General features: G+C 34.5%; 1 protein-coding gene across 1 annotated transcript; it reads right to left on the reverse strand.

Moving 5' to 3' along the window:
* Positions 1-7,330: 7,330 nt before the first annotated feature.
* LOC133179879 (uncharacterized) lies at positions 7,331-11,989 on the reverse strand. The gene is made up of 3 exons (XM_061314567.1): positions 11,766-11,989; positions 9,782-9,971; positions 7,331-7,633 (listed from the first exon to the last, which is right to left on the reverse strand). Exons 1-3 carry the CDS (start codon positions 11,987-11,989, stop codon positions 7,331-7,333), a joined length of 717 nt encoding a protein of 238 aa, XP_061170551.1.
* Between the last annotated feature and the right edge of the window lie 6,320 nt (positions 11,990-18,309).

Consider the following 18,309-nt stretch of genomic DNA (forward strand, 5'->3'; position numbering starts at 1 on the left):
AGTGAAGAAGAAAACACGGTCTTTAGATGTCTTTGACTGAGAGACTATAAATAGAGGAGTGTGAGGGAGAAGAGTTTCATTTGTGAAAAATCAATCTTAGTAGACAGACATCATGTTACAACCCGATTCCTGTGCTTGTGGGATGGACAATTTACAATTGTTCCAAGTCCCTCCCACTAATATTGCTTTAGAAGAGTCCAAATGGGAAGAATATTACCCTATTTCTAGTACTTTAGATTCAGAGACAGCTCCGATCGAATTTGAAATTAAAGGACAAGGAGATCAATATTTAGATTTATCTCAAACTTATCTTCAAATGGTATGTCAATTTGTCCAAAATGATGGAAGTGATCTGGCTGGAGATCCTGCTAAAACAGCCCCAGTGAATAATATCTTACATTCCTTGTTTACGGAAATTGATGTCAATGTCAATGGAAAAATAATCACTCCAGGGACCGATACTTATCCTTACAAAGCTTATCTGGAGAAATTACTGTCTTACAAACCCAGAACTTTAGCCACACAAATGAAAGCTTGTAGTCTATGGGAAAAAGATACGGCAGGACATATGGACGAAAGGGGGCTAGCAGCTCTGGGAGTGGCTGCTAATCAGGCCTTTGCTGTAGCTCATGATACTTGTACCATTAATAAACCCATCATCCCAGCGTACCCAGCCAATTCTAAAAACGAAGGATACAGAAAACGTCATGAAGCTATAGATGCTAGTAAGAAAATCACTTTGTTGGATCGTTTACATCTGGATTTGTTTCAACAAGATCGATTTCTACCGAACGGAGTGGACGTCCGTTTGAGATTTAATCGAGCTAGACCTGATTTCTACATGATGACGGCTCAAGCCAATACGGGAAAAGTCAAAATATTAAGTATGGTCTTGTGGGTGAGAAAAGTGAAACCTTCCCCTACTTTAATGAATCAGATCAATCAAACTTTGAATACTTACAGAGCCAAGTATCCATTAAGAAGAGTCGAAGTCAAAAGTTTTACCATACCTACAGGAACTCAATCTAAGATTACGGATCATCTGTTTCAAGGCCAGATGCCAAAAAGGCTCATTTTAGGGTTTGTGGAGAATGCAGCTTTTAATGGAGATAAAACTAAAAATCCCTTTAATTTTCAAAATTTTGGGATTAAAAAATTAGATGTTAGTATCAATGGAGAGACCATGATGACTCGTTGTTTCGAACCTAATTTTAATGAAGATTTATATCTGAGATCTTATCTGAGTATGTATCAAGCTTTGGGAAAATTAGGAGAAGATTGGGCTCCGGACATTACCTTAGAAGAGTATAAAAACGGATACACTTTATGGGGCTGGGATTTCACGAAAGATCAAGAAGCCCAATCGGATAAATTTCATCTCATAGAAACAGGAAATTTAAGAGTAGAAGTCCAATTTACTAACAATACGGCTACCACTTTAAATTGTGTGGTGTATGCAGAATTTGATAACCTCTTAGAAATCAACAAACAGAGAGAAGTGAGCATTGATTATTAATGGATACAGGACAGTTGAGAGAAGTGTTATCTAGAGAATTAAAGAGTTCGTTTGGTGGAGTGTATCCTTTAGATTTATTACCAGATCAATTAAAATTTGGAGAAAAAGCCATTGTAGTCAATACAGATCCTCAAGATCAACCTGGAGAACATTGGGTGTGTTTATATGTAAGCAGTCCAGTGGTAGAATATTTTGATTCTTATGGATTTCCTCCCTTACAAAAAGAAATTCAAGACTTTATCCAGCGTCATGGTCATCAATGGATTTATAATCCGTATCGATATCAAGATTGGAATACGGATGTGTGTGGACAATATTGTGTGTATTATTTACATCAAAGACATATCAAGAAAATTAAAGCAGATGAATGGTTATTTCCCTTTGACCATCCTACAGCTTTACAAAGAGATCATTATGTAGCTCAATGGTTTAAAGACACTTATCATAAAAGACCAACAGGTCATGGACAAACTTGTCAATGTTTCTATCAAAATGTATTGTAAAAAAAAAATTGTTATTGTTATTATTATTATTGTTGTTTGTTGTTTGTTTGTTTGTTCTTAAAATAAAAAAAAAGAAAAAAAAAATGCTGCCTAGGTGTTTTTTTTATAGAATCTGAAACTGATGCTCCTATATATAAAAATAGTAACAAAAGAGTTAAAAATAAACTAACACAAAGAGTTAAAAATAAACTTACAAAAAAGGTATAAATACGAAGGGATAAGGTGTATGAAAATCAGTTTGATGAGGATGAGTTTGAGTAAAAAGTCCAAAGATATGGAGGAAGAGAAAATACCATTATTAGAAAAAAGAATGATCATGCCTATGGAGGTAAATGATTCCAGTCCTTCCAAAAGAAGAATAGAACTAAAAACTATGGAGGAGGAGGAAGAACCCTGTAATGTTTACTTGCCAGCAAATGAGAAGATCCATGACCCAAAGGACCCATATAGAAGCTACAGAGTAGCCATTAACTGGACATTAGTTTTAAATCAAGTGAACGAAGAAATAGAAGATATAGACATTTTTCTGAACCTTGAAGATGAAATTCAATACCTGATCCTAAAAAAGGAAATTCATCCCTGGACAGGAAAAGTGCATCAAATCAGGGGTTTCATTCAAATGAAAGAACCTGTAGGAGGACTGGATGTGCATAAACTTAATCTTACAGCAAGATTTGATATGTCCCACAGTACACCCGAATTAGAAAGAATGTTTTACAGGCAAGGTGGCAACTATCAAGAATATGGAATTCTGAAACCTGAGGAGAGAAACAAAGAATTACTGGAGAAATGGGAAACAGCAAAATTGTGCCTGGAGAAATTTCATAGAAAAGAAAAAGAGAAATGTTATTTTTGTTCAGCTTAAAAAAAAGTGACATTAAAAAAAATTTATTCCAGTGTGTATTATAAAAAAAAATTTAAAAAATAATCTTTGTGTGTTAATAAAATGTTGATGTGTAAAATAAAAAAAAAAATTTAAAAAAGTATTTCTTATTTCTTTTTTAAAAAATTAATTTTAATTTTTTTAAACAACAGTGACCTATGGGTGTTTTTTATGAGACGTTTCTATTATAACCAACTGTGTATCAAAAAGGTATCTATTCGAATCATTGAAGTGGCCCTTAAAAGGGCCGTTGTTGATTTTTTTCTTTAAGGGTTTACTCCCTTAGTGGGGCTGCAGGCCAAATCCTCTCCAAGGAAACGGATTATAGCGACACAATGGACAGGGTAGGCATCTATCTATAATCCTGGCAGAACACAGGTAACATGCGGGCCTTTGTCTACATTGGTCACATATGTAGTTATTTTCCTCTTCCTCACAGAGGCACAGGCTACAAAAGATGGTGGTGACTGGGGCTTGTAATCCCCAGCTGGGGATACAGCCCTGAAACCTCGTGTGGGTCTGCTGGCTCTGGTGGCTCTGCTGGTGTTCCCTACTATAATCTTCATCCACCGTTGATGGTATAGGCGATGGCGAAGGGGAATCAGGAGAATCGGGAATTGAAAAATTCCTTCCCTCTTCCTGGGGCCTGGGGTGGTATATAGGCCTTGGTGGTGGTGGCGGTGGTGAGGCTGGTCTTGGTGGTGGTGGTGAGGGTGATCTTTCTCTTCTTCTTCTTCTCCTAGAGTTCAGTCTGTCATAGGGGGTTGCTGATATCCTTCTCGCATGGCTGTTGTCACTAATCCGGACCCGCATCATTGGGCACCTTAGCAATTCTTGTCCGTCTGAAATACGTTCTACCGCATAGTAGCAGACCAACTTTATCCCTGGGATAAGGAACAATTCCTCATGGAAATTTTCCTCAGTCATCGTAACGGTGGCTGGAAATCAGCTAATAACGAATGACAGTTAACAGCTGACGAGCGTTGGTATTTATACACACAGCGCGACCCGAAAAGAAAGCACTTAAAAGCCCGGATGAAACAGAGCTCAAAAAATCATGGAGAATTCAAAATTGTGTTATTCTGTGTTTGTGAATATCTCTATTGGATTAAATAACATATTATGGAATGATATATAGTTTCAAACCTTCTAGTGAAAGAATGAAGGTAAGTTTTGAGGATGATTTCACAGTATTATTCATACATGACATTCCTCCGTTGTTTAGAACAGGCTCATTCATGCCGAAGCGAAGGCCTAACCTTGAGTGACCTGAATACGTAAAATAAAGAGTTTTAAACTTTTAAAAGTGTGACACCAAGAAAACTTAATGTCTATCATAAGATCGAACCTAAGGAAAAGTGTTGAGAGGGTTTTTAAATCAAAAGAATCCTTACAAGTGTAGAAATAAACTTAGCGTCGGTCTAAACATAAACACAAGGGAGGTCAAAGGTCAGTCATTTTCAGAAAATCAGTGTCTAGACTTGTATAGAGCTTATACGATTCTTTTCAATCCTGATCTTTAATGATGAAAATGTTGACATGAATACAATTGGAAACTTATAAAAATCATTGGTATCTACTTTATTTGCAATGGGAAAGTCTAGATTTTTATAAAAAGACCAAAACAAAAAAAACATCTCAGCGTCTAAAAAAGGACACAAGATGGCGTCCTATTTATATAGAAATAATAACAAAAAAAAAGCTTAGTGTCTTTTTTCATTCTTTTTTTTATTTTTTTAGTTTTAACAATTGTTCCAAGTGTTGAATTCTCCTCTGAAATCTTAATCGATCAGCTACTACAGTCATCCATTCACTTTTCCGATCTTCGGGGGGTAAATCATAAATTTCATTCAAGTCTGTATTAAACGTCACACATTTTTTAGTAGATCTGATATTTCCAGAGATTTCATTCCGTATTGAATACAGATTTTCTCCATCGTTTCTATTTCTTTCCAAAGTAGAATCACTTTGCTCCCTTGGGGATGACATAGAAAACTGTAGGGTTTTTGTAAATATTGCATCATGTTCATCCCGTACATTTTTTCGGGTAAAGTCTTTTTCATTCGTTGACATAGGAAATGAATAATCGCTAATCTCCCCACTGTCGTACGATGGGATAAAGCCAGGCATTGTAACCACAAGTCCTGAGTGGTTTCTATGATGTCTGCTTTCTGAAACACTTGTTCTGCTTCGGGGGGTAATGGTTGTTCCTGTTGTTCTAGACATTGCATTAAAGTATCATAACTTTCCAACACTAAAGTGTGATAGTGTCTCAACATGATATCAATGATTTTTAAAAAAGAAATGTTTTTTATGACCTTATTTATACTTTTTGGTTTTCTATTTATAGAAATAAAACCAATCAAGGTAAAGATAGGGCTTAAGTTAAGTTTTTTTTGCACACGGTACTATACTACACAGGTGTGTTTTAAGACTCTTGAATCGGTGCCAAGATTAAGTACATGACCCCTCTCTGCAGGTGTTTTAAGAATCAGATCTCGTGATTAATATATATAATTATAGTAACAAAAAGGTAAAAATAGTTTTTCAAAGTTGAATAGGTGCCAAAATTTCACCTGTGCAGGTGTTTTAAGAATAGGATCTCGTGCTATTATAATTATAGTAACAAAAAGCTAAAAATAGTTTTTCATAAGGTATATAAACTCAGAGTTCAGTCAGTTATAGCATTAGTCTTGACACCTGTAGAAAGAATAAACATGGCAGAAGCAATGATGAATCTTAATAATCTTACAGGTCAGAATTATATTCCACCTCAGAGTAGTGGATTAGGATATGCCTTACCCACGGCACCTGATACACAAGATCCCATCGGATTGGATTTAGGACTTTATAATATACCAGAACCCATGACCAAAGAAGATATGAGCATCTTAACCACCACTCTGGATGGAATTATTAAAATGCTGACGGATTTAAAAGAGTATAACACCAGTGAATTTTGTTTGATAAGGGGAAAATTATCCAGATTAGAAGTTAAAGTGACTAACATCCAGGAGAAAATGAATGGTGGATTTTATCAGAAAAAACAGAGTAGCAGCAGTAGCAGCACAGGAAAAAAGACAAAAGAAACAGATCCATGTTACATTTGTAAAGAGTTGGGAAATTGGGTTCCAGACTGTCCAAGAAAAAAACAGGATTTGTGTTACAAATGTGGAAGAATGTGACATTGGGTTAATGAATGCCCAGAAGATGATCAACAATTAGTGAAAGAAGTACAAAAATTAGAGAAAACTCAAGAGAAGAAAAAACATCAGGAACATCAAATTCCTACCAAAGGCACTAACAAAAGGAAACTTGAGAATACCAATGTAAAGGAGAAACTAAAATTGAAACTCCAGAAAAATAATTGACAGTTTTGTTGTGAATAATGGATGTGAAACAGTAAGTTTTCATGTTTTTTGTGAACCTTGTGATATTCCGGTTAGGACTGTTTCTCTGATGTTTTTTTCTTGTTTTTGTGTGATAATGACGTCATAATGGACATAATTGAATCGCTGCCAACACTGTGTAAGTCCTGGGTATTGGTGACTAACCCAAAAAAATCCTTTTGTACACTGATAAAAAATTTGTGATTTTCGTGTTGTAATAGGACTGTTCTCTAATCTTGTTTTCATATTGTATTGTATTGTATTGGATTGGATTGGATTGGATCAATAATAAAAGGTTTTGTTGAAATTTTTTTGTGGATTTTTTGGATTTTTTTTTTAAAAAGGGTGAAAAAAAAGTGCACTTAATTGACCCGTCCAGCGCATTTTGGATTTTTTGATACGGTATCCTGTATAGACTTTCTTATTTTGACTTTTTTTTTACCGTCTATAAAGGCCCCTATACGCCTGGATAGACCGGTCCAGCGCATTTTGCATTTTTGACATTTTTGACATTTTTTTACCGTCTATAACGGCCCCTATACTCCAGGATAGACCCGTCTATCCTGGAGTAATCTACTACTACCATCTATTTAAAACAAGACATGGATAGCATTGCATTGGTTCATGAATTGGCAATAAAAGGCGATATCATTATCCATGTTATCTGTCACATTGTTTCTGTAAATCCAAAGTTTTCATGGTGATAACTATATGTTAAGTGACGGTAAAGCAAGGACAATGACAGGAAGTCACTCAATGTTAATTATTTCCAGAACTGTTGGTTCATTTGTGGCTACCTCCACTATGATGTTTTGATTGAACAAGAGATGATTTTCGATTCTGTCTGCTTCAGTGAAACTTTTAAGGATGCTGTTTGCCTTAATGACGGAATCGTTGATTGTAAATCTCTCCTTAATATCCTTAAGTTTTCTGCTTCATCCCACATTTGGCACATTTCAGAAAAGTTGCTGCTGCATTAAACGACCCGATGCTCTTGTGACATGCAATACCCACATGAGTGATGGCACAACTCACGGAATCAATGATTAGTTGTTTCTGATTTCTTGACACTGTATAGACATTTTCCAATGTCGTCAATTTTTACTAGAACAGTGTCTGGACTAGTTGTCAAACTTTTCCCATCATATGATCGGACCGAGACATTCGTTATGGAGTAGGAGTCGCCAACCTTGATTTCCTGTATTTCTTCACCCCAAATTGTAAGAGGAATGGTTTCAGAAATATCCGAGACAATTAATTTACACTTGTTCAATTCTGTTCCGGACTTGAGGACTTGGGTATCTGCTTCTGCTTTTTCAAAAATCTTTACTTTGACACAAGTCTGAAATATAAAAATATTTATAAGTAAATATTTACATTCACTGTATGTATTTTCCTTTATTTCTTAAGAAAACCCATTGCCATTAATGAGTGCATGAACGACACTGAGCAAGCCACATGTGTGTTTTCTTGAACAATGGCTGTTCCATCAGTTCTACATACAATGGCATATTCATCTTAAAAACAATAGTAAACACATTTAATTTTACTTTGTTTTTTAAAATAAACAATAAAATACTTTCTTTGTTAGTACGGGGAATTAACGTCGCAGCAGTTGCAGAAAAAAAATTATATATTTTTTCTGCAATAGCTGCGACATTAATTCCCGTACTAACAACCAAAGAAAGTATTTTATTATTTAAATTACAACGTAAAACTACACTGAGTGGCCAAAAGTATTGCAACAAACATGGCTGACGTCATCATGTTTAACTTGCTTCAAATTTGTTTTAAATATTGACGCATAATGAAATAGATTTTGTATATAAAATTCGGGGTGTGAATTAGTCGGGATATGATTTAATTTCTGGAATGTTTAAGTTTTAACTTGAGCATACGATTTCCAGCTTGTTGTGAACGTAAATAATGTCAAAGAAAAAGAGAGAATTGTCAACTGAATTAAAGGAGCGGATTCTACTATTTAACTACAGGGGATTTAACAACAATTAAATAAATGAAGCATTGGGAATCCATCGAAGTACAGTGGTGCGAGTTTTGTTAAAATTTAAACATAAGGGAAGTGTAGAAAACAACCCTCGAAGTGGAAGGCCACGAGTGACAGATGAAAGGGGTGATCGGAAACTTAATCAAATTCCTAAAACAAATCGCTGACAATCTCTGGGAAATTTTACATCAACTTTCAACAGAAATGATCTAACAAACGTGTCCAGTAGAACTGTTTGACGTAGATTGCATCAATTAGGATACAGGCAGGGTAAAATCCAAAAAACTCGGACAATATGTAAACTAACTGACAACGGAGAGTACTGTGGTGCCGAGGCAAAAGACATTGGAATTCTGATCAGTGGCAAAAAGTTATATTCTCAGACGATACACAGGTAGTTATTGGACAAAACTAGAAAACTGACCACTCAGCAAGGGCCCCGCTGAGGGGTAGAAATATATTTTAAGGGTGCAGCTCATTGAATGAGAGTTTTACTTGATTACATTTAAAAAAAAAATATATGAAGATTATAGGTAGCAACTGAATTTTTAGGAACTTACCCAAGTTTATCTATAAGAAAGATATGGACTGGACACTAATTAAGAAATTTTTATTCCAGTGACCTTGAACTTCCCCAAATGACCTTGGGTCAAGGTCATGACACACCCTTAGGTCATGAGCATTCTGTGTCATGTAGTAGATTCTCATGTTTCTCCGTAAGAAAGATATGGACTGGACATGTTTGCACAGATAGACGGACGGACAAGCTGATTCCTATAAACCCCCCAGACTTCGTTTGCGGGGGGTAATAATTTAGGAATGACTTTAATTCTTGGCCAAATTATTCGAGTATAACCTGGTTTGGGTCAGTTTACGCTGTTTTATATTCGCGGATTATAAAACAGCGTAAACTGACCCTTCGCGGATTATAAAACAGCGTAAACTGACCCAAACCAGGTTATACTCGAATAATTTGGCCAAGAATTAAAGTCATTCCTTATAATTTAATTTTAAAATCATTAAATAACTATGGGTGTAAAATTTCGTTGCTTTTTATTAGTTCAAATTTGCCGCTTAATAATACAACCATAGTAACGGAAGTGATGGGAAGCGAGGGGAGGTAAAAACTAATACACAGGCCTAGCAGCTTTGTTGTTTATTTACATGTGGTAAGATCGAATTATTGTTTGAAGTTAAAGGTACATTTATTAAATATGGAATTTTCCATGAATCCCGAGGACTGGAAAGGATACAGATGTTTCAGCTGGTTGTCAGGGGGGTGTGTCCCAATACCAAACCAGGTTATACAGAAATAATTTGTGTTCCTTTTTGGATATTAACCAATCAGAGGCTAGAATACAAACAAAATTAAATTATTTTACTGTATACTCTTGAGACATTATTTTTAAAACTAATTAGGTTTTATTTATTCCACAAATTTTTAACGTTTGTTTCTCAGAAATTGAGCTAACATCCGATTTTTACCTTCTGGAAAGCATTGAGGTTTTCCTCTATTTCTTTTATGGTTCTATATTTCGAATGCTCTGGCAACTGGAACTCGAAGTCCAAATTTCTTGCAGGGGTCATATTTGAGCGATGGTTATATTTGACATCGAATTTTCCGCTTGATTTCAGACTGGGTGACATTTGTACATTATGAAGTGACACTGGTGTTCTGAAATGTAACCAAGAAAGAGTTTTACAAACAGTACAATAACTACAATTAGGTACACATTTAACAAGGCCAAGTCTAAATATTTCTACTGTAAGAGATTTTAATAATTTTTCTTGAATTAGTTTTTATATTATCATGATTATATTGTTAAATTGCTGGAAGATAAAACTAGAAATTGTTAGTGTTTTCCCTTTATCTCAAAGTCAAAGGGTTAGAGATCAATTGTAACAGGCCAGGGGCTGAGGTTTATAAACAGAAACTCTGTGGATCTTACAACAAATTTTCATTTCAAAGCTTTTTGTCAATTGAAGCCGTCAATTTGGTTAGTAGCCGGTTCTTAGGGAAAACACTGAATTGTCAAGAGGACATGAATGGCCCACAAAGGGTATATTAGTAATTAATGCAGTGTATGAAATTTGATCAGAATTCCTTTAATATATTAGTTACATTAAAATTGAAGTCTAAAAAGTTGGATATAGATGATAAATTCTCAGAAAATTATGTATAAGTGCATACTTATGTACTTTATCAGCATATTAAGTTTAACAAGAGGCTCATGGGCCACATTGGAACTGAGCTAAACGCAAAGTGTGATGGAGGTCAGATGGAAGGACAAAAGGACGGACATGACAAACACTATATGCCCCGGCCATATTCATGGCGGGTCATAAAAATTGAATGGTTTTTGTTTTGATTTCTCAGGGGACCATTGCTGAAGTTGTCAAATTTGGACCATGTGGGAATTAATTGGAAAAGTGTCAAATTCTTTTTCTTTTAATATTGTTTGTATTTCTACCTTAAGGATCCTCGACACCATGTGACTTGTGATGTATATAGAGAAAAACTTTAAATGTTTGATTGTTCATGTGAAAAATATTAAATATTTATAATGTAATTAATTTAATCTTTGATAAATAAAATTTAATTGAAATAAGTCTGAAAAAAAATAGTAGTTGAGATCGGGGTGATTATAACCTTTAATGCATTGATTCATTAATGTTGCTTTCTTGTCAAACTTTCACTAAAAAAAACAAATATTTGAGACAAATATTGCAATATATTATTTTATACGTTTTATAATACTGTTTAATCAAGTTTTATATGCATAAATAAACAGTCTAATTATATATTAAATTGCTTTTTTTCTAGCGTACTCTAAAGTACTCTATCGTAATCTAGCGTACTCCGCTTAGTAGTATCCCGGAAATGGTATTGAAAACAATTTCACTGTTGGCTTACTAGAAAATGTATAGCAGATGTAAATATTTAGGTGTATGTATTTGCTATTAATTCCGATTCATTTCTTAAATGAGCTTTTTTTTCAGCATGAAAAGAAGAAAAATGTTCTTAATAGGCCTAAAACAATTTCTTACCAGTAATCCGACTGACCCATTCAATTTAACCACGGGTGCATATTTTGCGTGTCAAATCTGTGTTTGATCAATCAGCTGATTTCTTTTTCTAGCAATATTGATTGTAGCTGAATTTGAGACGTTACCAATATGTCAACCTAGTCAACGTTTACTTTGAATATAAAGAGTATTAAGGCCTTATTTATCAATTTTTTATTATTAAGATTTCCTGCAAATTTTGATCTACATCGTCTCAAGTTTCTCCCCCCCAAAAAAGGGGGGGGGGCTACATTATTGCAGCTAGTCACCTCGAAGATGGCGTACAAGGAAGATAACTCGGAGAAAATACGTCATAAGAATACAGAAAACTAGGTACTTGGAATTACAATGAAAAAAAATCTATACATTCAACTGATGGTATTGAAAAAAAGCAATTACTTACTTGCTTTTTGACATTTCTAGCATTTGTTGGTGTGCGGAGGCACTGAAGGACACGGCAACGGTGTATTCATCCTTTCGTTGTATTGTCATATTAAAATATCTGCTCCCGTTTGCCGAAATTTTTACTGGGGACAAGCAGTGGATAAATCCAGTCACCATGGTTACAGAGTTGTCTGATGGTGGTGGATTTTCATCCATCTTTCGTTTTTCCTCCGAAGATGTCATCTTGGCAGTACCTTGACTTCACTCGTGGAAAACCAGAATAAAGCATGACGTTAGCTCTTTCGAAGTTTTCGGGTTTTCATTAAAGTATATAAAGAAGTCCAGATTTTTTCCGGCTAGAATTCTACACTCCCGCCAAGAAAATTGCATGACGTCAGTCGTTTTGTTGTTATTGGAAGTCTTCGAGTCACTTCAAGTATATAAAAATGGTACAAGTAGAGCTTTCTAAAAAAAAGCTTACCGTCTTTAGCAACAATCTTTAAACCACTGTATACAGTAAACCATCTACACCTATCACACAATATCAGGCCATTTTATTCTTGAAAATTTCTTGGTTTTGTATTTCTATAAAAAGTTTTTTACTGGTATTAGCCCTACCATGGTTGTCGCTTGGCCTTCTCCGTAAATTTCGAGATCTTTCTGCAAGCCTCGGCTTATTCCGTTACCTTCTTCTAACAGCATTTCAACCAATGAAATAATTGAAAATTTTCTCATTATGCAATTTCTACCAATGCATAGGCCGAAGACTGTAATCGGGAAATGGCAAATAGAATACAACAGGATTTACATTAAAAATTACCTTTTAAATTCAAGTACAATTAATATATTTCTCATGAAACAATATATTTAAACTTCATCTTAAAATACTTATTAGAATACAGTATGGAAAATACACTATGATTTAACTTATCGTTGGTACATAAAACATTCAAATCTATTTAGTGGTGAATTTATTATGATAATAGATAGTTTACGATGGACCTAAATTTAGCAAAAGTTACCTCCCGTTGGCCGCCATATTGGAGGTCGACTCGGTGAGTTTTCCTCTTTGTCTTACCAAGTTAAAGAAAATATAGCAGAAATGTTTGGTGGAAAATCTTTATTAAATATTTTTTTTAAATAAAGGAGGTTTCCAAAAATTTATACACTTCAGAATAATATCAGCTAGGAAAACGCACAAATCAGATCAGAATTGAAAAGTTTACCGAGGGGGTGGGCGGGGGGAATCCGGGATGTTTTGCGCCAATTCTGTTTCGCACTGAGATGGTTTTATTTTAAATATTTCATCACATTTTCATCCGTTTTAAATTATTTATCAAATATGACATAAATATTTTGTGTGCTCAAATTCATGACTTAATAACATGGACTGCTATAGTTAACGGATCGTACGGTGCCCGTTTGCTCAGCGTGTCTGTTCAACAATTCAACAGTGTTTCAATGAGGATTTAATTGTAATAAGTTGGGGATCAAAAGGTGAGAATTTAAGTTGATGTGTAGGTTGTCCAAGCCAGCAATAATTACTTAATTAGATGGTGGTATTATAATTATCTACTTGTACGTAATTAGCACGGTGTTATAATAATTCATAATTATGCTATGTATGTATACTTCAAACACAGACAAATAATTTACGTGTCTGCTTAAAATATATAATCTTCTTAAATTTGAAAAAAAATGTTCCAAAAATATCTATATTTACATATATTTAAAATCTGAAATTTTGTTAATTGAACCAAACTCAGTAGCACATTTATGTACTTGGAGTGAAACACCGTGGGGCGAACCATGCATAGGTGCGAAACATCTCGTTACCGGCGGGGGAAGGGGGCTTGAATTCTAATACGAAATCATGGCTTTGCTATTCTTTACAAACAGATTTTTTAAAAATATATTTTAATGTAAAACTTGGATCCCACATTGTGGCCCCACCCTATCCGGCGGTTATGATTTGAACAAACTAGAATCTACAGTATCTGAGGATGCTTCCATAAAAATATTATTAATCATGGCTTTGCAGTACTTGTGAAGAAAATTTTAAAGATTTCCCTATATATTTCTATGTAAAACTTTAATTGGCCATTGTGGCCCCACCCTACCGACGGGGGCCATGATTTGAACAAAATTGAATGTACACTACCTGAGAATGATTCAACATGAGTTTCATCTTTCCTGTCCCAATGGTTCTTGAGAAGAACTTTCAAGTAGATTTTTAAAGATTTCTCAATATATTCCTATGTAAAACTTTGATCGGCCATTGCGGCCCCACCCTACCCCAGGGGCCATGATAAGAACAAACTTGAATGTACATGCACTTCCCTGAGGATGATTCAACATGAGTTTGATCTTTCCTGTCCCTATGGATCTTGAGAAGAAGATTTTTTTAAAGATTTTTCCTATATATTCCTATGTATAACTTTGATCGGGCATTGTGGCCCCACCCTTGCCCCGGGGGTCATGATTTGAACAAATTTAAATCTACACTACCTGAGGATGATTCCACATGAGTTTCATCTTTCCTGACCCAGTAGTTCTTGTGGAGAATTAAGATTTTTTAAAAAAGTCATTAATTTATCACTAATTCATAATTATCTCCCCCTGGAAGAGGGCGTGGCCCTTCATTTGAACAAACTTGAATTCCCTTTACCCAAGGATAGTACTTTGTAGCAAGTTTGGTTGAAATTGGTCCAGTGGTTTTTGAGGAGAAGATTGAAAATGTGAAAAGTTTACAACGATGGTGACGACGACAGACAACAGACAAATTCTGATCAGAAAAGCTCACTTGAGCCTTCGGCTAATAAAAACAAAAAATGTGAATAAGATTTTACTTTTATTTCTTTACAAAATTCAACAGACTTGATGAAAATTTATCAGACAATTGGTAGATAATAGAATAAAAACTAAGAATCGTTAATAACAATTAGGGTGAAATCACCATGGATCGGACACCCTCGTACTTCAACAAGTTCTAGCGATATCGCTACCGACCGAATATTATCAAAATGAAACTTAACATGTAGTATGTGCTCAAAATATAAACTTTTGACAGAATCGTGTGCTATTTATTGAGAAAATATCACTAAAAACCGATGTATTCGAAATAAGTCAGAATTCACCATGGATCGGACAATATTCACCATGCATCGGACATACAATATTTAAACCAAAAAAATATCATACCTTGATCTCGGTGCTTTAAAATTAGTGATATCGAAACATTTTTATCTTTTATTTAAAAATTAACCATCTAGTTAAATTTGAATGACTATTTCAATCCACAAATGTGAAGAGATTTTTAGTTGCATTACATCGCCTTAGAAAGGCTTTACAATGCTAGTAATATGGCAACTCGCGCCTTTGTCTCGTGAGTTATCATCATCTAGTTTAGAGTAATAAAATAGAGTCCACTTCTAGTCGTCATATATCGATAACTTGTATTTTCACTGAAAATTTAGAGTTTCTATTTTCTATTTCCGTATAAAACAGCTATCATTTGGGCTTTATATGAAAATGGAAGCGATTACCCATGCATCGGAAAGTGTCCGATGCATGGTTAATTTGTGTCCGATGTACGGTGAAATAAATATACTAGTAAAAACAACTCTAAAGAATATTATACACACATTGAAGTAAATTTTTTGAAAATTTTCTTTAAAATTAATAATGATTGACAAATTTTACCTAGGTCCGTCTCGTTCCGTTGAAGTCTATTTAAAAGAACGACAACTCTAAAAAATGCAAAATTGTAAAATGCTGGTTACTCTCCTTTGATGATGCAAAATATGACGTAATTTCAAGGCCATTCTTGTGGTATTTTTATCACAACATGAAAATAAAAATCGGCATCATTAAAAAGTCTAAATCTTCACCTTTCAGTCAGAAACAAGTAAAAACACGACAAGACTCAGGTTCAATAAAAGTTTATTGCTTAAAGTTGTCCGAAGCAAGGTATGTGTCCGATGCATGGTTAACTCACCCTAACTATCTAAATTTTAGATGACTTCAACACACATATACACACATGCACAGAGTATCAAATAATTATGCAATATTGCAACAGTTTTTGATTTCGATGAACAGCGTTGCCATGGTTACTAAAAATGGAAATTTCTGTGAAATTCCTGTAAAATGCTACTCCTCCCACAGTTTTCGTCTGATTTCAATATGGTTTGGCATACAAGTAGACTACATTAAGATACATAATTTTGTGCATCAGTTTTTGATTTCGATGAACGGTGTTGCCATGGTTACTAAAAATAGAAATTTCTGTGAAATTCCTTTAAAACGTTACTCCTCCTACAGTTTTGGTTTGATTTCAATATTACTTGGCACACAAGTAGACTACACTAAGATACATAATTCATTGCATCAGTTTTTGATTTCGATGAACGGTGTTTCCATTGTTACTAAAAATAGAAATTTCTGTGAAATTCTTTTAAAACCTACTCCTCCTACAGTTTTCATTTGATTTCAATATAACTTGGCACACAAGTAGACAATATTAAAATACATAATTCTATTCATTGCTGCATGTTGCAAAGTTTCAAATCCATGTGCTACTTTTTCTTTGTTACATGTATATGTACAGACCAGTAGAGCTATAGTCTCATCAGAGACTTCTGGTTTAAATAATGTCCCCACAATTCTAAAGCTAACACTATAGGAAACAATTCTTTGGCAGTAATATACCAAGACACCATATCGTTTGACCTCTCGCCAGTTAACCATTTGCTACCAAGAACAGCTGCATAACCTTCATGCACACCTGCAGCATCAGAATATAATTTAAGGACAGACGATACGTTCCTCAATAATATATAATTTTTTCTAAGATTTTGTCATTGAAGTATTGCTACTTTAACATGTTTACTCACAAAAAATTGAGGTACCTTACCAGGCATTTGTGCAAGATACCAGAGGAAGGTGTTTCCTATAAAACCCTTTTGGAAAAAAAAATAATTTTCCAATATCACATTTTTTAGTGTTTCATTTTTTTTTTAAAGAAAATCAGAAACCAGTTTAGAAATCAGAAGGTAATTAAAATTTTGAATATTTTGCATAAATAACGAAGATATACAAAATAGATATTTGAGAAACGTATCGACTGACCTTAATTGTATCTGATGAAACCCATCTATCAAATAAGAAACAAGTCTTCCCGTTGAGATTATCAATGAATGTAGACCAGGCATGCATGTCTGACCTTGCTTCAGCATTGAGCGTAATGCGGTATGAAGGACAAGAATGACCGATTGTTAGACCTATCAATCTACGTAGGAAAGCCCTGCCTGGAATAATAACACTACAGGCAAAATTTAATAAACCACTGGAGTTCTTGCAAAGAAATGCTGCGTTTCCGCCTCAAAGTATGCAAAAGACAAGATATTTTAGCTTTTTATGCTCTGGCAAACGTCACGGTCCACTAGTCCGAAGGCTCTCTAGTCCGACAATCCACTAGTCCGAAGGTTCACTTGTCCGATGGTCCATTAGTACGAGGGATCTCTAAAACAGTTCAAAAAGTCACTTCCACTTTTGAGTTATTTCTCTTTAAATGAAAATTTACGAGGCTTCATTTCCAGACAAAGGCTCCGAGACTACAAAAGTTGGAGCTGAGATTCTACCGAATTTAAATAATAGAAGGATTGAAGTTGTGCACATCGGTTTTTGTTTTTCGATTTCTGTATTCAAAATGGCGCTATATAGGGGTCAAAAATTAGAACGCCTAAAAGAGCGAAAATTTAGACATATTTTCCTTTGTATCTTTAAAACTAGAAATATTTTGACAAGACATGTAGAATAAAAGTTGTGCACAATTTTAAGACCTTTCATTTGACACCACTTTAAAGTTTTTGCTTTATAACTCAAAAACGGTAAATATTTCGAAATGGCTGTCGATAAAAAAGTTGTTCTTTAACATCTTATTGATCTCATGAAAATGTTATTTTGTTCGAGTCTTGTGTTTTAAATGCGCCAGAAGCTTGACCTATATACAGGTAACTGTTTTCATTCAGCAAGTAAACGAGAGCTCTTCATGCGTGTAACTAAAATAAACTTACTATCAATAATAAACCTGGCTACATTAGATACTAATATTCTTTAGAATAAGGTTCTTGAAGTGTTTTGTGCTTTATTTTCAAGTTATTTTTTGACAACTTTTCCTTTTATTTCATTTTTTTCAAAGTCGAATAAACCAGTCTACTTAAAAAAAGGGAAAAAGATAACCTTTTCTTCTTATCATATAAAAAACAAACAATATAGTGAGAAAAAAAACACAACTTTGAAGCATAGACTATTCACAGCCATTAAGTGCACGCCTTTTATATTCAACTTGTGTGTTTACAATTATGTAACACCTCCCTCGATAGCGCGTGGCAAAGAAGGTCACCGGGGATCAATCGGCGTGTGATCCAGCGACCTAGTCATACACGAAACAAATCATAGAATGGCCATTCCAAATTCATTTTGTAAACTAAGTCATGAGTGGATAAATATATTGAATCTTTCAGATTATTTCATAATATCTTTGATTAAATCGCTAGTGC

This window comes from Saccostrea echinata, unplaced genomic scaffold, assembly GCF_033153115.1.
Source record: "Saccostrea echinata isolate AGI-Se365-2 ecotype Australia unplaced genomic scaffold, CSIRO_AGI_Sech_v1 ptg000005l, whole genome shotgun sequence".
NCBI lineage: Eukaryota > Metazoa > Mollusca > Bivalvia > Ostreida > Ostreidae > Saccostrea > Saccostrea echinata.